This window comes from Larus michahellis, chromosome 4, assembly GCF_964199755.1.
Source record: "Larus michahellis chromosome 4, bLarMic1.1, whole genome shotgun sequence".
NCBI lineage: Eukaryota > Metazoa > Chordata > Aves > Charadriiformes > Laridae > Larus > Larus michahellis.
In genome coordinates, this window is record NC_133899.1 from 51,736,939 (window position 1) to 51,751,781 (window position 14,843).

The following is a 14,843-nucleotide window of genomic DNA, read 5'->3' on the forward strand; positions in this document are numbered from 1 at the left end:
CATTTGTGGAACTCTGGTTTGCTGGTTTCCTGGTGCTTGGGTGATAGATTATGGTTTTTACTAATCTACCTTTCTCCTGGATTTAGGAATGCAAAAGATAGGTCCACTGTGGGAAATCAGGACTGAGGGAGTTGAATGCATAGATTTTGTCTTTGACTACATCTGGCCCCTAAGGCTATGATTGCACTAAGCCAAACAGACTGCTGGTGACCACAAGCCCCAGCAGCTTGAGATGTTTCTTTAAAAAAATATATAAAAAATCTCTCGGATGTTGTCCTGTCCAATCTAATATTGTTGATGAAGTTTTCATTAGTTCATTCCTTTAGCAATTGGAGAGAATTTTTGACCTTTTGGGGGAGATTAGGACCAAGCTGAATTCTGATTGCTGTCCTCAGATACAGAAGAGGTCTAGGTTTTTACCTTTCACACCTGTTGTTCATTTAATTGGATGCTGCTGCATCTCTTTAAAACAGAAACCCTGGCCTGAGCAAGAATAGATGCTCTGAGATATCCCCAAGGAGTCTGCCTCTGAGATTAACCTAATTGGTCACTGTGCTGAGTCTAATAGAGATTGTATGCAACGTCTGTCTCTGGAAACACCTTAGATAGCCTAGTGTATGGCATGGAAACTGCTGCTGTTACCTCTCCATGGAAATGGAGGAAAAGTAGAAGAAGTGGACAAATTACCAAAGCACCATAGTATAATTGTTCACAGTGGAGTATATTTAAATGGAGCTGAGAAATTAATTTTCTGAAATACCTCATCTAAGCACACGTCATCGTGTATCATACACAGATATCTGTTGTATCTAGCCAACAACTCTACATGTTAACTGCTAAGATGGGTATAGTGATCCCACTTTTTTGGCTTTGAGAGCTGGGAATGTTGCTGCAGGCCTTGTGCGAGGCCAGGCACAGCTGCAGGAAGAGGAACACCTCTAGCTGAGGTCCTTCTTCCTCCACAAAGATGACACCAGCTCTTGACCCTGGAAGCCAGATTTGGCCTGCAGGCTGCTGTCAGTGAAATACCCTAAGGTACCACACTCTTCTTGGCAGTTTGAACTTGTGCTGCTATTTCTTTTCTTTAAATGGAAATGCTGGCAGAGCTCTCATACTTCCACAGTACTTGTGAGGATGGGGCTAATCAGATCAATTTTTCCCAAATTGTAAGTTATGCCTACTTTTTGTCATTTTTCTTCAGAGACAGACTTTTGCATGAGATGATACCTGTAGTTTCACACTGGATTAAATTGCAGTCTAAAACTGTTTCGAGAGTAGTGAATTTAGCTCACTCTATGAGGCTGGGTTCTCTGTTATGATTCAGCATCACACCATGATTCAAGCAGTGAGAAGCCTGTTGAATCTGTCCACAAATAGCCATTAGGGGTTTCCAACCCACCAGGGGAAATCTGCTGATAAATACTTGGCAAAAGGGGATTCCTTTGCCCTTCTACACATAGGGGATGGGCTAATGCTGGGTGCTCCGAGGAGGGTGCTGGAAAATCTCACATTGCTCTTTCACTGATCTAGGATTCAACCTAGACTCATAGCTCAGGGCATCTCCTTGACTGCTGTAATGTCTGGGCTGTGCCAGTGCTGATTCAGGAACTTGCCATCAGCTCTCTGATGGCTCCTAATTTCTCGCACCACATACAGTCTATGCACCTGGCACAGTACTTTGGAACAAGTGCTTGAAAGCTTGTCTATTTTGACCTGGCTGTATGAGTTCTTCCAATGAAAGGCATTAACTCTCCTTGCAAGCACTTCCTTTCATTTACCCTTCGATCATTGCTGCTCCAGCAACACTGTCTCTGCTTGCAGCTGTTTACTGCTTTGTGGTTCAGTTTGTGTACTCTATCTACTACCGAAACAGTTCTGCTAGCCATATTTTTTCTCTGACTCCCATGCTGGGGAAAGTTATACAGGCCTCTTTTTGTGCATCAGGTGAAATTGTTCAATATGTATAGAAATGAAGTAGATGTCTCAATGACTCTGGCTCTTGGAGAGTCTAGGATAGACACGTGTTTGTGAGTCTTTACAAAGCTGCCAAGTTTATGTTAAAAAAACTGAAGGCCCAGAAAGTTTGAGTCATTCTGTAGCCCATCTGGAAATCCTGTTTTGCCTTTGCTCACGTTCACACCCCTTACATCATTAGAAGTTGTCGTGCAGAGACAGATGCAACTGACCATTATGAGAAAACTGAATCTGCACATTCCTACACTTTCTGGCTTGCCCTTGGAGTTTGTGGTAGGATTTTAAGCAATCATCTGTTACGCTTCACCTAACATCAGGAAAGCCATTCTGTATTTCTGTTGAGTCTCAATATCCTACCTCTCTGCAGTCACAAAGGGTGCATGATTATACCATTTAGGAGCTGCTTATAGACTAGAAGTTCCAGAGAGTACAGCCAAAGGAGGGGCCCAGCCAGTCCTTTATTGTTTAATGCTTAATACTGGTCTTAAATATGTCGTATTTTCCTTTCCTTCGATCTTTTGATGAATGTTGTGTTAGCATCCTGCAATGTAATGTGAGGATGAGCAGAGCAGAATACTTTATGTCTTCCGGGAAGATGCTCTGGAGCTGGGGGTCTGCTGTCTGGAAGCTCTGCAGGAGTCTGGTGATACTGGGCTCTGTTAAGCACAGGTTTCCAGTTGCTGGAAACCTCTGCTCTGGGTCTAGAAAGGAGAAGCAGCTGTTCAAGGAGCTTGAACCTAGCCCAGTGTGTCCTTTGTGAAAACCAGTGGTTCAGGGTGCGTGAGGAAAAGGGATGAGGACAGGCTGGGGACTATACTGATCTCTTTGACTTGCTTTGTGATAGGGTAGGTACCACAGTTTTGCAGCTAGGTCTGTCTTCGTTGCTTGTCTAGTCTAAGGTAGAGAGTCATAGTAGGCCAGCCCAAATGTGAAAAACAGATATAAGCGTGGCCAGAGCACTGCAAGAATTATGCTGACTGGAGGCTGGGGGGTGGGAGGTGGAGGGGCCATCGAGAGAAAGAAAGAGAGAGAGGAAGGTCCTTTAGATGATTGTGTCTATTAGATTGTCCACATTAGTGTCTGTCTTTGAATCATATACAATGTCAGCTTATAGTTTGTAACGTTTCCCCGCTTCCAGCCAGCCTCACTACTATCTCTTCTGATTTCAGCCTCTGCCAACCATGCTATCCTTGCTTTCAAGGAGAGAAATTTGGGAGAGTGCCGTCTGCATGAGGGGGAAAACATACATAAAGCTGCATGTCAACAACGTAAGGGCTGGCATTGCTGCCCATATACTTCATCATATTCCCTGGAGGTTTTGCATAGATATTAATTAGAAGTGGTGGAAGAACTAAGCCCTGTGGCATTCTTCATGTCAAGGCTCATGGAGAGGAGGAGCAGCTGCCTGTCAGGGGCCTCCTGGGATCTGCTGGAAAGGAATGAGTATAGCCAGCTCTGTGCAGTTCTCTCAGCAATTGCCAAGACATGCAGTTGGTCTGGCTGTACCTCTTGGTCTGCAGTGTCACAGGCAGCTGATAGTTCAGAAAGCATCTGCATGATTTCTTAGTCTCGGTCCATCTTTGTGAGAAGGCCCAAGACCCCACTGGTGCTTCATTTACAGACTCATTCATGAATATCTCCAAAAAGAGAGTACAGAGCCTCTTCTGAAGCCACATTGCATCACTTGTTTCCCACCACTTTTCAGATCTTGCCCAGTTTGAAACTGGATGGCAGTGCTGCTGAAGAACAATTTCTGATTTAAAATGTCTTTTCCAGTTGTCCTCAGTGTTCCTCACAGTATCAAATGATGTAAAATATAAGACTAGAAGCTAAAAGTATAGTGAATGAAAACTCCGTGGTCTTGAGGAGAGCAAGTCCTACATTTGGTCATGGCTGGGGACCATTGCAAACTTCAGAAGGAAAAGTCTGTTGCTTTCTGTTACACGATTAGTCATTTCTTTGTGTGCTATCAGCTTTTTACTTGCCTAGTCATGTAGTGAGCATGGTTTTAGAGTGAAATGACTAGAAAGGGGCCTGGCCTCAGGAACTGGAGGCAATCTGGATTCATACTCAGATCTGGTGGAAATTGCACACCTGCACTTAAAGAGGACTGGTTCTTTCTTATATGAGTTTTCCAGGTATGATGTGGACCTGCAATCGTGGTTGAGCTTTGCTGTTTATATGTCTTCAGTGAGTGCTCTCCTTCTCTGGATCCTCACCTGAAATGTGATAGGCACTTCAGGAGGGGTGTGCTAGATTCTGACCATTTTGTAGCTTTTGTAAAAGGTGTATCGCACTTGGATAGCTGGGACTCTGCAGGATGGGCTGGAAAGTAGTGATAAAGAGCTGCTCTGCTGCTTTCAGGGCCCATCAGGATCCCTTGTCAGCAGAGAAATGAACTTCCTGAAGCAGCTGGAGTGAAGCCGGTTCTTGGTCCTTGTTGCTAACTCATGGGCTCATAAGCCAGACCAGTTCTTGTTGTTTTTTTTTCATTTAAGGCATGCCTAGACAGAGAAGTCATGGCACTAGGTACTGTACGGAAAAGTAGTAAGTAGGAGCCTGCTCAGAAATCTTATGGTCTAGTTAGAGCAGGCAGGCAAAGGTTGAGAGAAGGGGAGGGTTGTTCTTCCCTGACATTGTTATTAGCTGACCTGATTCCATGATAGGAAACCTCAGTTACTTAATGCTTAAAAGAACAGCGACCTCATGAAAGTCACACTGTCTGATCCTCCATCCTGGTTTATGCCCTCGTGCCAGTGACTGCCTGCAAGGCTGTATAGAATTGCACCAGCCTCACATTGCTATCCCAGGACCCGCGGGGCTGGTGGGGTTTTCAGAGTGCTCACCTCCCCGTTCACGTGCGCTTCTGCTACTCCGAGCTGGCTGTTTAGTTTCAGTCCCGCCCGTTTTCACCAAAAAAGAGCCTCTAACTCCTACTAGACATATACTCCTCCTATGCAGCCTTGCAGAAGATTGTAATAGCATAGGTTGTTCTTTCCAAGCCAGGGAGCTTTTATGAGTCAGCCAGAACCAGGTTATTTTAGTGTCCTCAGGCTGGAATGTAAATGCAAAGCCTGCATGTATGCCAGCAGTGTCACCGGCCTGCTTGTCCCAAGCATCTGGGATTTCACCTGTGGCCCTGCACTGAGGGGCTGTGTGGTTTTCACAGTGTGCTGACAACTTTATTCTGTGTTTCCAGTGGTGCTGCTTTCAGTAGGATTTGCCTTCCTTGGCCAGCAGTTGTTAATGTCTGCTCCTTGATTTTTTTCTCCAGCATCTTTGAAATCTATGCATATGCTGATGATTTTGTGTCATTAATATCAATCTAGACAAGTCTGTGTGACCTTTCACTGCTGTGTCCAAAGGGAAGAGTTGACCCTTCAGTCAGTCACAGCACAGCACTGACTCATACATACTTTTCATAAAAATAATGCAGAAATTCCCCATAGTTTTTACAGATATTTTTTCAGGAGATGAAGTGTAAGTCTTCCATAGCAACACAGCTTGGGAAAATTATGAAGCATGTAACATCAGATAATTAATCTTTCTGTCATATGATACACTTTTTACTATTAATGTTGTCCGCTTATTTTTTTCTTTTCATGCGTCTTGCATGCTCAGACTCAGACTATCTATTTGAGTTTCATTTAAGCTCATGCGCTCTCCAGTCTTATTCCCGCCCTTGTCTGTTCTCCAGCTCCAATGTAAACCTCCTGGGAGAGGGCTGGGATTTGTCCCACCTCCGTGACTCCACAGTGATGAGCTCAATAGGACCATACTTTCCCTCTTTTTGCCCCAATTCCAGTAATACTTTCTGGTTTTCCTTTTTCCTGCATAAGATAAAATATGTTGTGTTTGTATATGTAGCACTGAAAACACATAAAAAAAAAATCTCTAAAGTTCCTTAAAAAATACTAACTGAAATTTGGAATGAGTCAAAGTCACTCCAGTGAAGACTAATGGTGAAACAAAACAACCAACCACTCCAAAGTAATTGCAGGGAAGCTGTTTTCCACTGAGATATGGCTTTCATAAGAAAAGATTGTTTCTTTACTTTCCTTTATTTGATTATTTGTCACTTTTTAAAAACTTCCATTTATAATTGAAGTCAGGGCAAGCCCTCAACGTCCCAGTACCTGAATACCTTTCCAGTGAATACTTAGGGGCTGGGGTTTTTGATCATGCTTGCTATAGTGGAGCCAAGGCAAGCTTTCTTAAAGTACGGAGGTGACTAAATGCTTCTCCTGAGTTATTATTATTCTTTAAGGCAAAAGATGCATATTTAAAATCTTTAAAATAAATTTAATGAAACAGCTAAACTGCAAGATTGTGTCAAGAATGAATTTGACCCATTAACTTTGTAGCTTCTCTGCCATTAGGATCTCAAAACCCCTTTTTCTCCCTCTTAAAAAAATCTGAAATTTAATCTTACACCCTACTTTGCAGTGTCATTTAAAGCCAAATATCTAACATTTTAACATTTATAGTTACTTTCAGTCTTACAAGAAGGTGGAAACTGAGGTAATCTCCAGCTAGATGCTAGATCTGGGTTGCTGTGATGTATTGTTTTTGTTAATACAGATGCTTTGTGGTGTGCGTATTCTAATGACTGGAGTAATTTTTAGCATAAAGAAAACCTATGCAGTGATGGCAGTTTGTAGTCACACAGCTGTGCTCTTCCTTCCAGAAAACTCCTTGGAGTTAGTGAGCATCCCTGGCTTAATATAGGGGGAATCTGACATAGTTCTGTGGAAGCTCAAGTGTTTGTGGAAAGAGCTGTTAATCTTTGATCAACTGGAGTCTCCTTGTTACTGACTTTGATTACACAAGTGTACAACTTTAATTACAGCTTTAAATAAGCTTTCATTTCTTCCTAGTCACATTCTTCGTATAGTAGTGCAGCTTATCTTTTCCTTTCTCCTGTGCTCCCATTCCCTCCCCCACCCCGCCTTTTTATGGAAAAAGGGGTTCGAGGTCATTGCGGGGGATTCAGTATCCGGAGGGATACCGCTGTTCATGCTTTGCCCACAGCTCTGCCCTCTGCTCACTTGTACAGTCCAGGGCTCTCTCCTTTAGCTGCCCTGCAAAGATCCCAACACCAGCTGCTGCCCAGGACCTGGTGGTCAGCGCGTGGGGAACAGGGCTATAAGGCACCATGTTCACACAGATGTTCGCTGCTGCACCAAACCACTGAATAACCCTTAGAAAGTCTCTGTAGCCAAAGGATGTACTGACTCCTGTGTGCAATTCCTGCTTGTGGAGAACTGCCCCCTTCTCTCCCCTTTTGAGGGGACACTCTGAAATGCAGTCGCTGAAGTCAGAGTGGCAGAAAGCAGCAGGAAGCTGGTGGGCTCCAGCATCCAGCCATGGTGCTTGTTCCACATCCAGGGACTCGGCATGCTGCATACCCTCTGCTCATTAGAGAAATGACCTGGTGGAAGCATTGTGAGAGACTTATGGACTTGGAATTGTAAATAGTTGAGATATGGTTTGAAACAAGCATAAGGAAATGCTTTTTTCATGTGAATCATATTTCAGCTGTGGAACGCATCACCCCACAACGCTTTAGGTATAAAAAAGATAAGTGGGTTGAAGAGTTGGTTGGATAAATTCATGCAAGAAAGATTGATCAAAGGCTATTAAATATAATATTCCTACCACTGGGTAACCTGAGACTTGGGGAAGTTAAGTTCTGAACATCAGAATTGAGAAGGGGAAACTAGAGGTGCTTCCCTCTATATTTGCCTTGCTCTTGTGTTCTTCCCTGAGCCTCTGTGTTGGCCCGTGTCAGTGGGAGGATACTGGGCCAGTACAGCCCAGGGGAAAAGAGTATGGCTCCCATCTAAGTCATAAGGTGCAACTGAGGAGTCACTTAAAAAATGTGAGTCAGAAAAAAGACACAGATAGCGAAACAGAGCAATTTGCACCGATTTGACATTCAGAGGTGCGCAAAAGGAGTATACTTTTAAAATGCCAGTTGTGCCTATTGAAGAGTGTAGCAGTGAAAAAAACCAATAGAACAGGAAAGGGAGCCTCTTTTATCTCTGTGTGTGCATCCCTTCGGCTCCCTTGCTGTGCATGCTATACTCTTTTTGCACAGTAATGAATATCAGAGTCAGAGCAAGTTATGCTGTACATCACTCTACTCCTATTTTCTAATGAACTTACCCCTAATGGGTAGCTTATTCATGTCACGACTGAATTTCACCTTGACAATAGATCAAGAATGAGGTTCAGCAGTGTGGCCCACCTACTTTGCAATGCTCCAGCATGACAGCTGCTTTGTGTCCTCAGGGTAGCTCTGCTTTGATGCTTTTCCCTGTTTAGAACAATTTGGGGGGAGGATTTTGGTAATCTCCAGCAGGCAGAGTTTTTAAACCTTTCTCAAGGGAAGATGAAGATTCTACAGAATTTCTGTACAAATAGTTATTTATGAAATAAGTGACATTGTCTTTAGAACTCTTCCTCCCGCTGGGCTCCAGAGGAAAGCAGCATTTTCCATGCTGGATCTTACTGGTCACTGTTGTAGCCTGCTGCTGTTGGTGCCTCAGGCTTGACTGTGGAAAACTCTGGAAGGGTTATGACAAAATGTCTAGTCAGACCATTGCAGACATGGCCCTAGTTGTTAAGGGGTGTGTTTTCATCCCTCAGAAGCACACAATATGAGGACTACGTCCTTTGCTTTTATGGGCTTTCTGACACCAGAAATGCTGGAGTGAAGTTCTCCTAAACTTGGCTGGTTTTCTCTTTCAAAATGTACTACAGGAGTTGCTGTAACATAGGATTGAAATGACTGGTTTGCCGAATTGGCTGGACAAACTACGAGGGAAGAGAAACAATGGAATGAGGTCACTGTGGTGTATATATTGCCTGACCCAGGGTCATGGGCCAGTGTGGTTGCATCATTTGCTCATTCAGTAGCTATTCCACTGCTGAAATGATCTATGTCCAGTTGCTGAGAGTCTGATCTTTTGGTGGCACTTTCTGCATGATCTGCTTCAGTAGTGTCTCGTGACGGCAAGCTTTGCATATGCTCCGGGAAAGTTTTTCTGCTTGCCCATTTTTGAACCAACCTTATGTCCCCTTTTTCCTAGTCTTGTTTGAAGGGGCAATGCAATCTTTCTTACTCTCTGCCCTGTCTCTTTTGGCAGACTCGGGGACCAGTTCTACAAAGAAGCAATTGAGCACTGTCGCAGCTACAACTCTCGGCTGTGTGCTGAGCGAAGCGTCCGCCTTCCCTTCCTGGATTCGCAAACTGGGGTAGCTCAGAACAACTGCTACATCTGGATGGAGAAGAGGCACAGGGGACCAGGTTGGTAGCATTGTGTCTGTGTATGCATGTGCATGTATAGAGGGCTGGCCACTGAGCCCTCATGGGGTTTAATTAATAGAAGCTCTAACCTGCCACAGGCCACACAGAAGAGAAGAAGCCTAAACCTCTGTGCCTGCAGGGGATTTCCTTTGGTAACTGCAGAGAGCTCCTCCTAATTATTCTCTCTCTATCCAGAGAAGTGCCTGACATGGTAGTTTCTAAGGCTGCATCATTGTAGCTCTTTTAATGCTATTGATCCCAGTCTGTAGCGAAGGCACAATGCCCTGCTCTAAGCAGGACTGGAACTATCTTCAGGGTGGAGAGGTGGAGGTGGCAGTTTCTCAGATGAATGCTGAAAATAAGGAATTATATTGGGAAGGATATAAAGCCGAGGTAAAATACAGGACAAGTTTGATATCACTTCTGGAGCTGCAGTTTCCTCAGGTGCAGAAAGAAGTTGGTATATATCCTTAAAGACTTTTAGGTAATGCCTGTTCCAAAGCTCAGTGAAACTCAAGGGAAAAGAGCACTGTTATTTTTGTAGACTTTGCTCAGTCTTTCCTTTGTCAGGGTAAATCCATCTGAAATCTTTGTTTGAAAGGCAAAGGACAGTCACCAGTTCAAAGACTGGAGATGTGAGTCAGACAGAAGTCCTCCTGGATTCCGGTGGGAATTTTGTTAGAGTATGCCTCAGTATCTGACCCACCATTATGTTTTGACAGCACCAAACTGGGTTTCTATTTTTTTTTTTTTTTTTTTAAGTGCAGACCAGAGAATCCAGGCAGGGAGGGATCTAGGGTGCACAGGCACTGGAAGGATGACATGCACATGTGTGCATAAACACATGCCAGTTCCTGTAAACCATATTGAAAAATCCCACAAAACTCCAGATCTGGAATTACGGGAAGGTGCAGCCTGCTCTTACCTCCTCCGCTGGCCAGCTTGCAGGAGATGAAGTGGGAGGAGCACACAGGAAATTTCCCTCCCCTCCTGGGGGCAGACTAAGAAAGCAATTGCCACCTCTGAAGAGTACTTAGCTGAAACTCTCTCTCTCCCTTTCCTGAGGGAAAGATCCTTGCACTGCTCCTGTTCCTAAAATATACAAAGTAGATTTATTATTGTCTTGCAGTACTATCAGAAAACTCACTCTGTAGTAAAATGCAGCCACTTCTGGTGCAGGAGACAACAGGTGTTTTATCAGTATTAAAAATACCCTGAGAATGTTTCAGCTGCCAAAAGTACTGGGGTAATCTGGAAACTGCTGAATGTGGTTTACAAGCTGTGAGTTGTCTGAGGTTCTGGGCTAACCCTTCTTTTGTAGGTTGCTTCATGACCACAGTTGGGTTTTTGTTTTAGCTGAAAATTCCTCATTCCTAAGAGATTATGCTTTGGCAAAACTAGGTTTCTTTTTTTGTTTGTTTGTTTGTTTGGGGTTTTATTTGTTTTTGTTTTTTGTTTATTTTTGTGGGGTTTTTTTTTGTTGTGTGTTTGGTTTTTTTTTTTTCTTGCTAATCTGTTTACCCAAGGATTTCTGTTCTTGTAGCATCTGGTTATAAGTAAGGTGCTGCTATTTTTATCATTTTGAACACAGTCATAAGCAGGTATACATCCACTATATCCACAAGTAATGTTTTGGCAAGAGCATCTGCTACAAAGATAGACATAAGTAGTCTTTTTGCATGGGTCTCATTGGTGTCTCTGCACTTAGGAAGAAATCATCATAACAGTGTTCCAGCATCACACCAGAACCAAGAGGACTTAATGCTTTGCCTTTCTCAGCCACAAGCTCTCTGCTCTACTTCGAGCAAATTCACTGTGCAAATCTTTCTTTCCTCTCTTCTGATAGTGAACTCTTTGGCAGCTTACCCTGTAAAAGAGGATCAGCGGCATTTCTCCTGCAGGTCTACAGGGCAATACTAATGGTGGAACTTTCTTCGCAGAGAGTCTTAAGTGAAACAAGCTTCCTGCATCTGCATCGGCCACCAAATCTGATGCCTTTGTTATTCTGAATTAGAATAATCAGTGCGAAATGAAGCAGCCCTCCTCCCCCATATTTGCTCTCCTCTTTCTTGATTTTTATTAGGCCATTTAGTGCTCCCTTGGGTCTCTTTGCATCATCTATTCCTTGTAGTATTATGGTAGGTCAAAGCATCCCTCTACAGTTTTAGCATGCCTGATTTCAGGCTCTTCTGCCCATACTGATGTTCTCTGAAAACTCCCTGCCAACCACCCTGGTGTCTGTCTTGTGTGCTGTGTTCACTGCCATTTACTATCCCTAACCTGAAAAACTGTATAAAGACAAATGGCAAAGCTCCAGAACCTATTTTCACTTACAGAGGGCCTGAAAAACAGAGAGGAGAGTCAGGATCTCAGCATATTAACCTGGTTTCTTGCTGTCGTCTTTGTTAAAGAAGTCAGAAAAATGCATCTCATGATAAACAGTTCAGGGTTAATTTCACACAATACTGCACATAACTCCCTCCTCCTTTTCCCCTCCTCCCCCGGCCTTTCACACAAGCTTTGAGTTATGGCTCTCCTACACTAATGAGATAAACAACATAACTCACTGCAGGTTCTGCTATTTCCTCTATAAGCAAATGGTTGGAACCTTCTCTGGTTGCCCTATAAGGCACCAGACGAAGAGACAACCGAGACAGGACAGAAGACAGTAAGACCTGTATATGCGTTATTTCCATATGCACTGCAAGACCAGCTGTGGAGGGGCTAGATTCAAAGTTCAGAACTCATCTTTTCCTCGCTGCCCCTCCTCTGTGTAAACCAAAGATCCACACTTCATGTGAGCCAGCGCAGTGACAGACGGGGTCAGGGTGAACTGAAGGTAGCATTTTGTGGGTTTGGATCAAGTGAAGGTCTGGTATATATTTTAAGTTCATTGGATGACTGCGTATTAATGAGCAAGAGTATTGTGAATAGGAACAGAGAGCTTACCTCAAGGGGTGCAGAGATGGATGTTGTATCATCTGTCTCTTATTGATCTATCTGCCACCTGGAGTGGGCTGTAGGTCCTCTAGGAAGAGGCTTTCCCACCTCTGTCTTTTCAAGGATACCTGCTTTGTTTCTTGTTGGGCTTTCAGCATTTGTGTTCGCCTTTCACTGTCCTGGCTGAATCCAGAAGTGCTAGTCATATAAGAGCACTCAATAACTGAGCCCACATTAACAGATACACCCCCAAAACTGCAGTAGATCCTTCCTTCTCTCTGTCTGCGACAAATGCTCAGAACTGTGGTTTTTGTTTCATTCAAATGACTCCTCTGTGGAGGCCTGTCCAATGGTGGGATGATTCTCTATCCTATTGCTTTGGTCTAGCAACTGCCATTTCAATGTTGTGAGCGAGTTCTTGCACAGGACCTGCTGTGAAAGGGTGAGGCTTCTTGCCTCCACCTCTTTAATGACTCACATCAGAGCCCGGCACAATCCACCTCATCATAATAGCAATTGTTTGCAGTGGCTAATGTTTGCAAAGTGCCATGAAGAAGTGTGTCCAGACACTGCGGAAGTAAAAGTTATTCACATTTTTATTCCCAAACCAGTCCCAAGTGCCTTGCTCTGAAATGTATCCTTCTTGGGGTGGGCGTAATGCCCAGCAAGCTGTGCAGCAGTGAAAGGAGGGTGTGAAAAGCCCCAGTTCGGTAGCATTCTGTGCCTTGGAACAGCCAGGTTCGCTGTGAATACTCCAGTGCTCAGCCATACCCAGGCAGTGTGCTGTAGATGCTCTGTTTATGCACCAAGGCCTTGGAAGTAGGTAGAAAGTGCTGGGGTCTGAACTGTCATTCCCAACAGTTGAAATATTTCAAACCAGGAGCTTAGGCTTCACTTGCAGAATTTGATTAGCCCATTCTCTTAAGGTGAATAATTTTGTTGTGGTGTGTTTTTGGTTTTGTTTTTGTTTTTCCCCCTCCAAGCAACAGAATATTGTTTTTTTCATTATCCTTATTTGGTTCAGTGAGTCAGTTTTGTTCCCAAGCTGGTACACTTTCCTGGCTGCTTCAGAAGGGATGGCTGAGAACTCGGGCCATCCTGCTGCCCTTGAGCTGTTCTGCTTTATTGGCACTGCCTTGATGTCCAGTTGTTCACTATTGGTACAGTGTCAGAGATGGCAACACCACTCCTGTCCTCTGTCGTATGTGGTCTTACCTGTTTCCTAAGGGCAATGAGTCTGGAATTGTGCTCTGTACCCCCTTCAATACTAAGAGCAATAGCAGATGAACAGAAGAGCTAAAGCATAATTGGTGGATGGAGAGGGCAGGGGAGAGAATGACATTTGTCCAACTTTTCTGTGTCTTGCTGGGTATTTCTGTGTGTCATGAGTAACTGGGGCAGTTGAGGATACTTTGAAGCACTTGGCAGTGTGCTTCTGTGCCCCTAGTAGTGATGCATTCATGAAGCCCTGCTGTGTTCTGAATACAAGAGAGCAAAGCGTAGCTTGAACGTTGGCTAAGGGATGTCTTTCAGGAGAGCCAGGGCAGCTCAGAAGCCAGCGATGCCCAGTGTGATTCAATGGAGCATGCAGTAATATAAACATTACTGCTGTAACTCCTCCTTCATTCATTCAGGATGTTGACATGAGTAGGTAATAACCAGAATGAACAATCTGTCTTCAAACAGAAGTCCAGAATTTAAGCAAAAATGCAGAGTCCAAATAGCCAGACCTCATGGATCTTGGTTTGCTCCCACTTGGAAGACACAAGTTTCCTGAGCTGCTCTGTGCATCAGGGCCTTATGATTTGCGTGTGGGAACTTCGTCTCTTCTCTCCCAAGGGGCCTTCTCTGCCCATGGAGGAGGCATCGCCCCTGTGACCCAGGAGAGTCTGAAATTCTATTTACCCTGAAGAAATCACGAATTATTTATGTGCAGCTCTGGTTTCAGTGAGCTGAGTGAAGTCTATAAGTGAGACCTAGATTCTCTGAGGACCTGATCCCAAGAGGTGCTGAGGAGCCTCAGGAACACTGAATGCTTTGAGTGCGTAGTTCTGCCTCACTATTTGCAGGATTGAACCCTCCAACAAGGAGAGGCTGGAAGGGCAAAAACAAAGATGCTAGAGACAGCGCTTGTGGTTTACAAACTGAAATGTGATTACACTTATTTTTTGCCTTTAATCTTCAGGCCTGGCCCCAGGTCAGCTGTACACGTACCCAGCACGTTGCTGGCGCAAAAAGAGGCGTTTGCATCCCCCTGAGGATTCCAGGCTGAAGCTGCTGGAAATTAAACCTGGTAAGTATTTGTTTGCCTCTCTCTCTCTCCTGTGCTGCAGAGCAGCTGGCATACATGCAAACCTGGCATTTAGACCTTGGACTTTATCTTTTCCCCTCTCCAACCATTTCTCTTTGCATCTGTTGCACCTTACTTGATTTGCTGTAACAGTAACCACCAAACCCTCTGCACTCAACTATCCCTTACAGAAATGTGCACAACTTGTATTGAATGCAATGGGAGCTGAATTTACCTTCTGCAGGGGTGAATCCTGGCCTCTATTACCAAATTCATAAGGATATAAAGGATCAATTTATTACTAATTATTGCCTCAGTGTGTTATTA

The 14,843-nt window shown here is 44.1% G+C and overlaps 1 protein-coding gene across 8 annotated transcripts in view; it reads left to right on the top strand.

Moving 5' to 3' along the window:
* DPF3 (double PHD fingers 3) overlaps nt 1-14,843 on the top strand; it is a 169,080-nt gene that overhangs the window by 63,492 nt on the left and 90,745 nt on the right. For all 8 annotated transcript variants that reach the window (XR_012586705.1, XR_012586704.1, XR_012586706.1 and 5 more), the window contains exons 2-3: nt 9,126-9,286; nt 14,412-14,519. Coding sequence is in view for 5 of the 8 variants with exons in the window: in XM_074584752.1 (XP_074440853.1) it covers nt 9,126-9,286; nt 14,412-14,519 (269 nt within the window). In the remaining 3 variants the exon portion in view is untranslated. The remainder of the gene's footprint in view (nt 1-9,125; nt 9,287-14,411; nt 14,520-14,843) is intronic.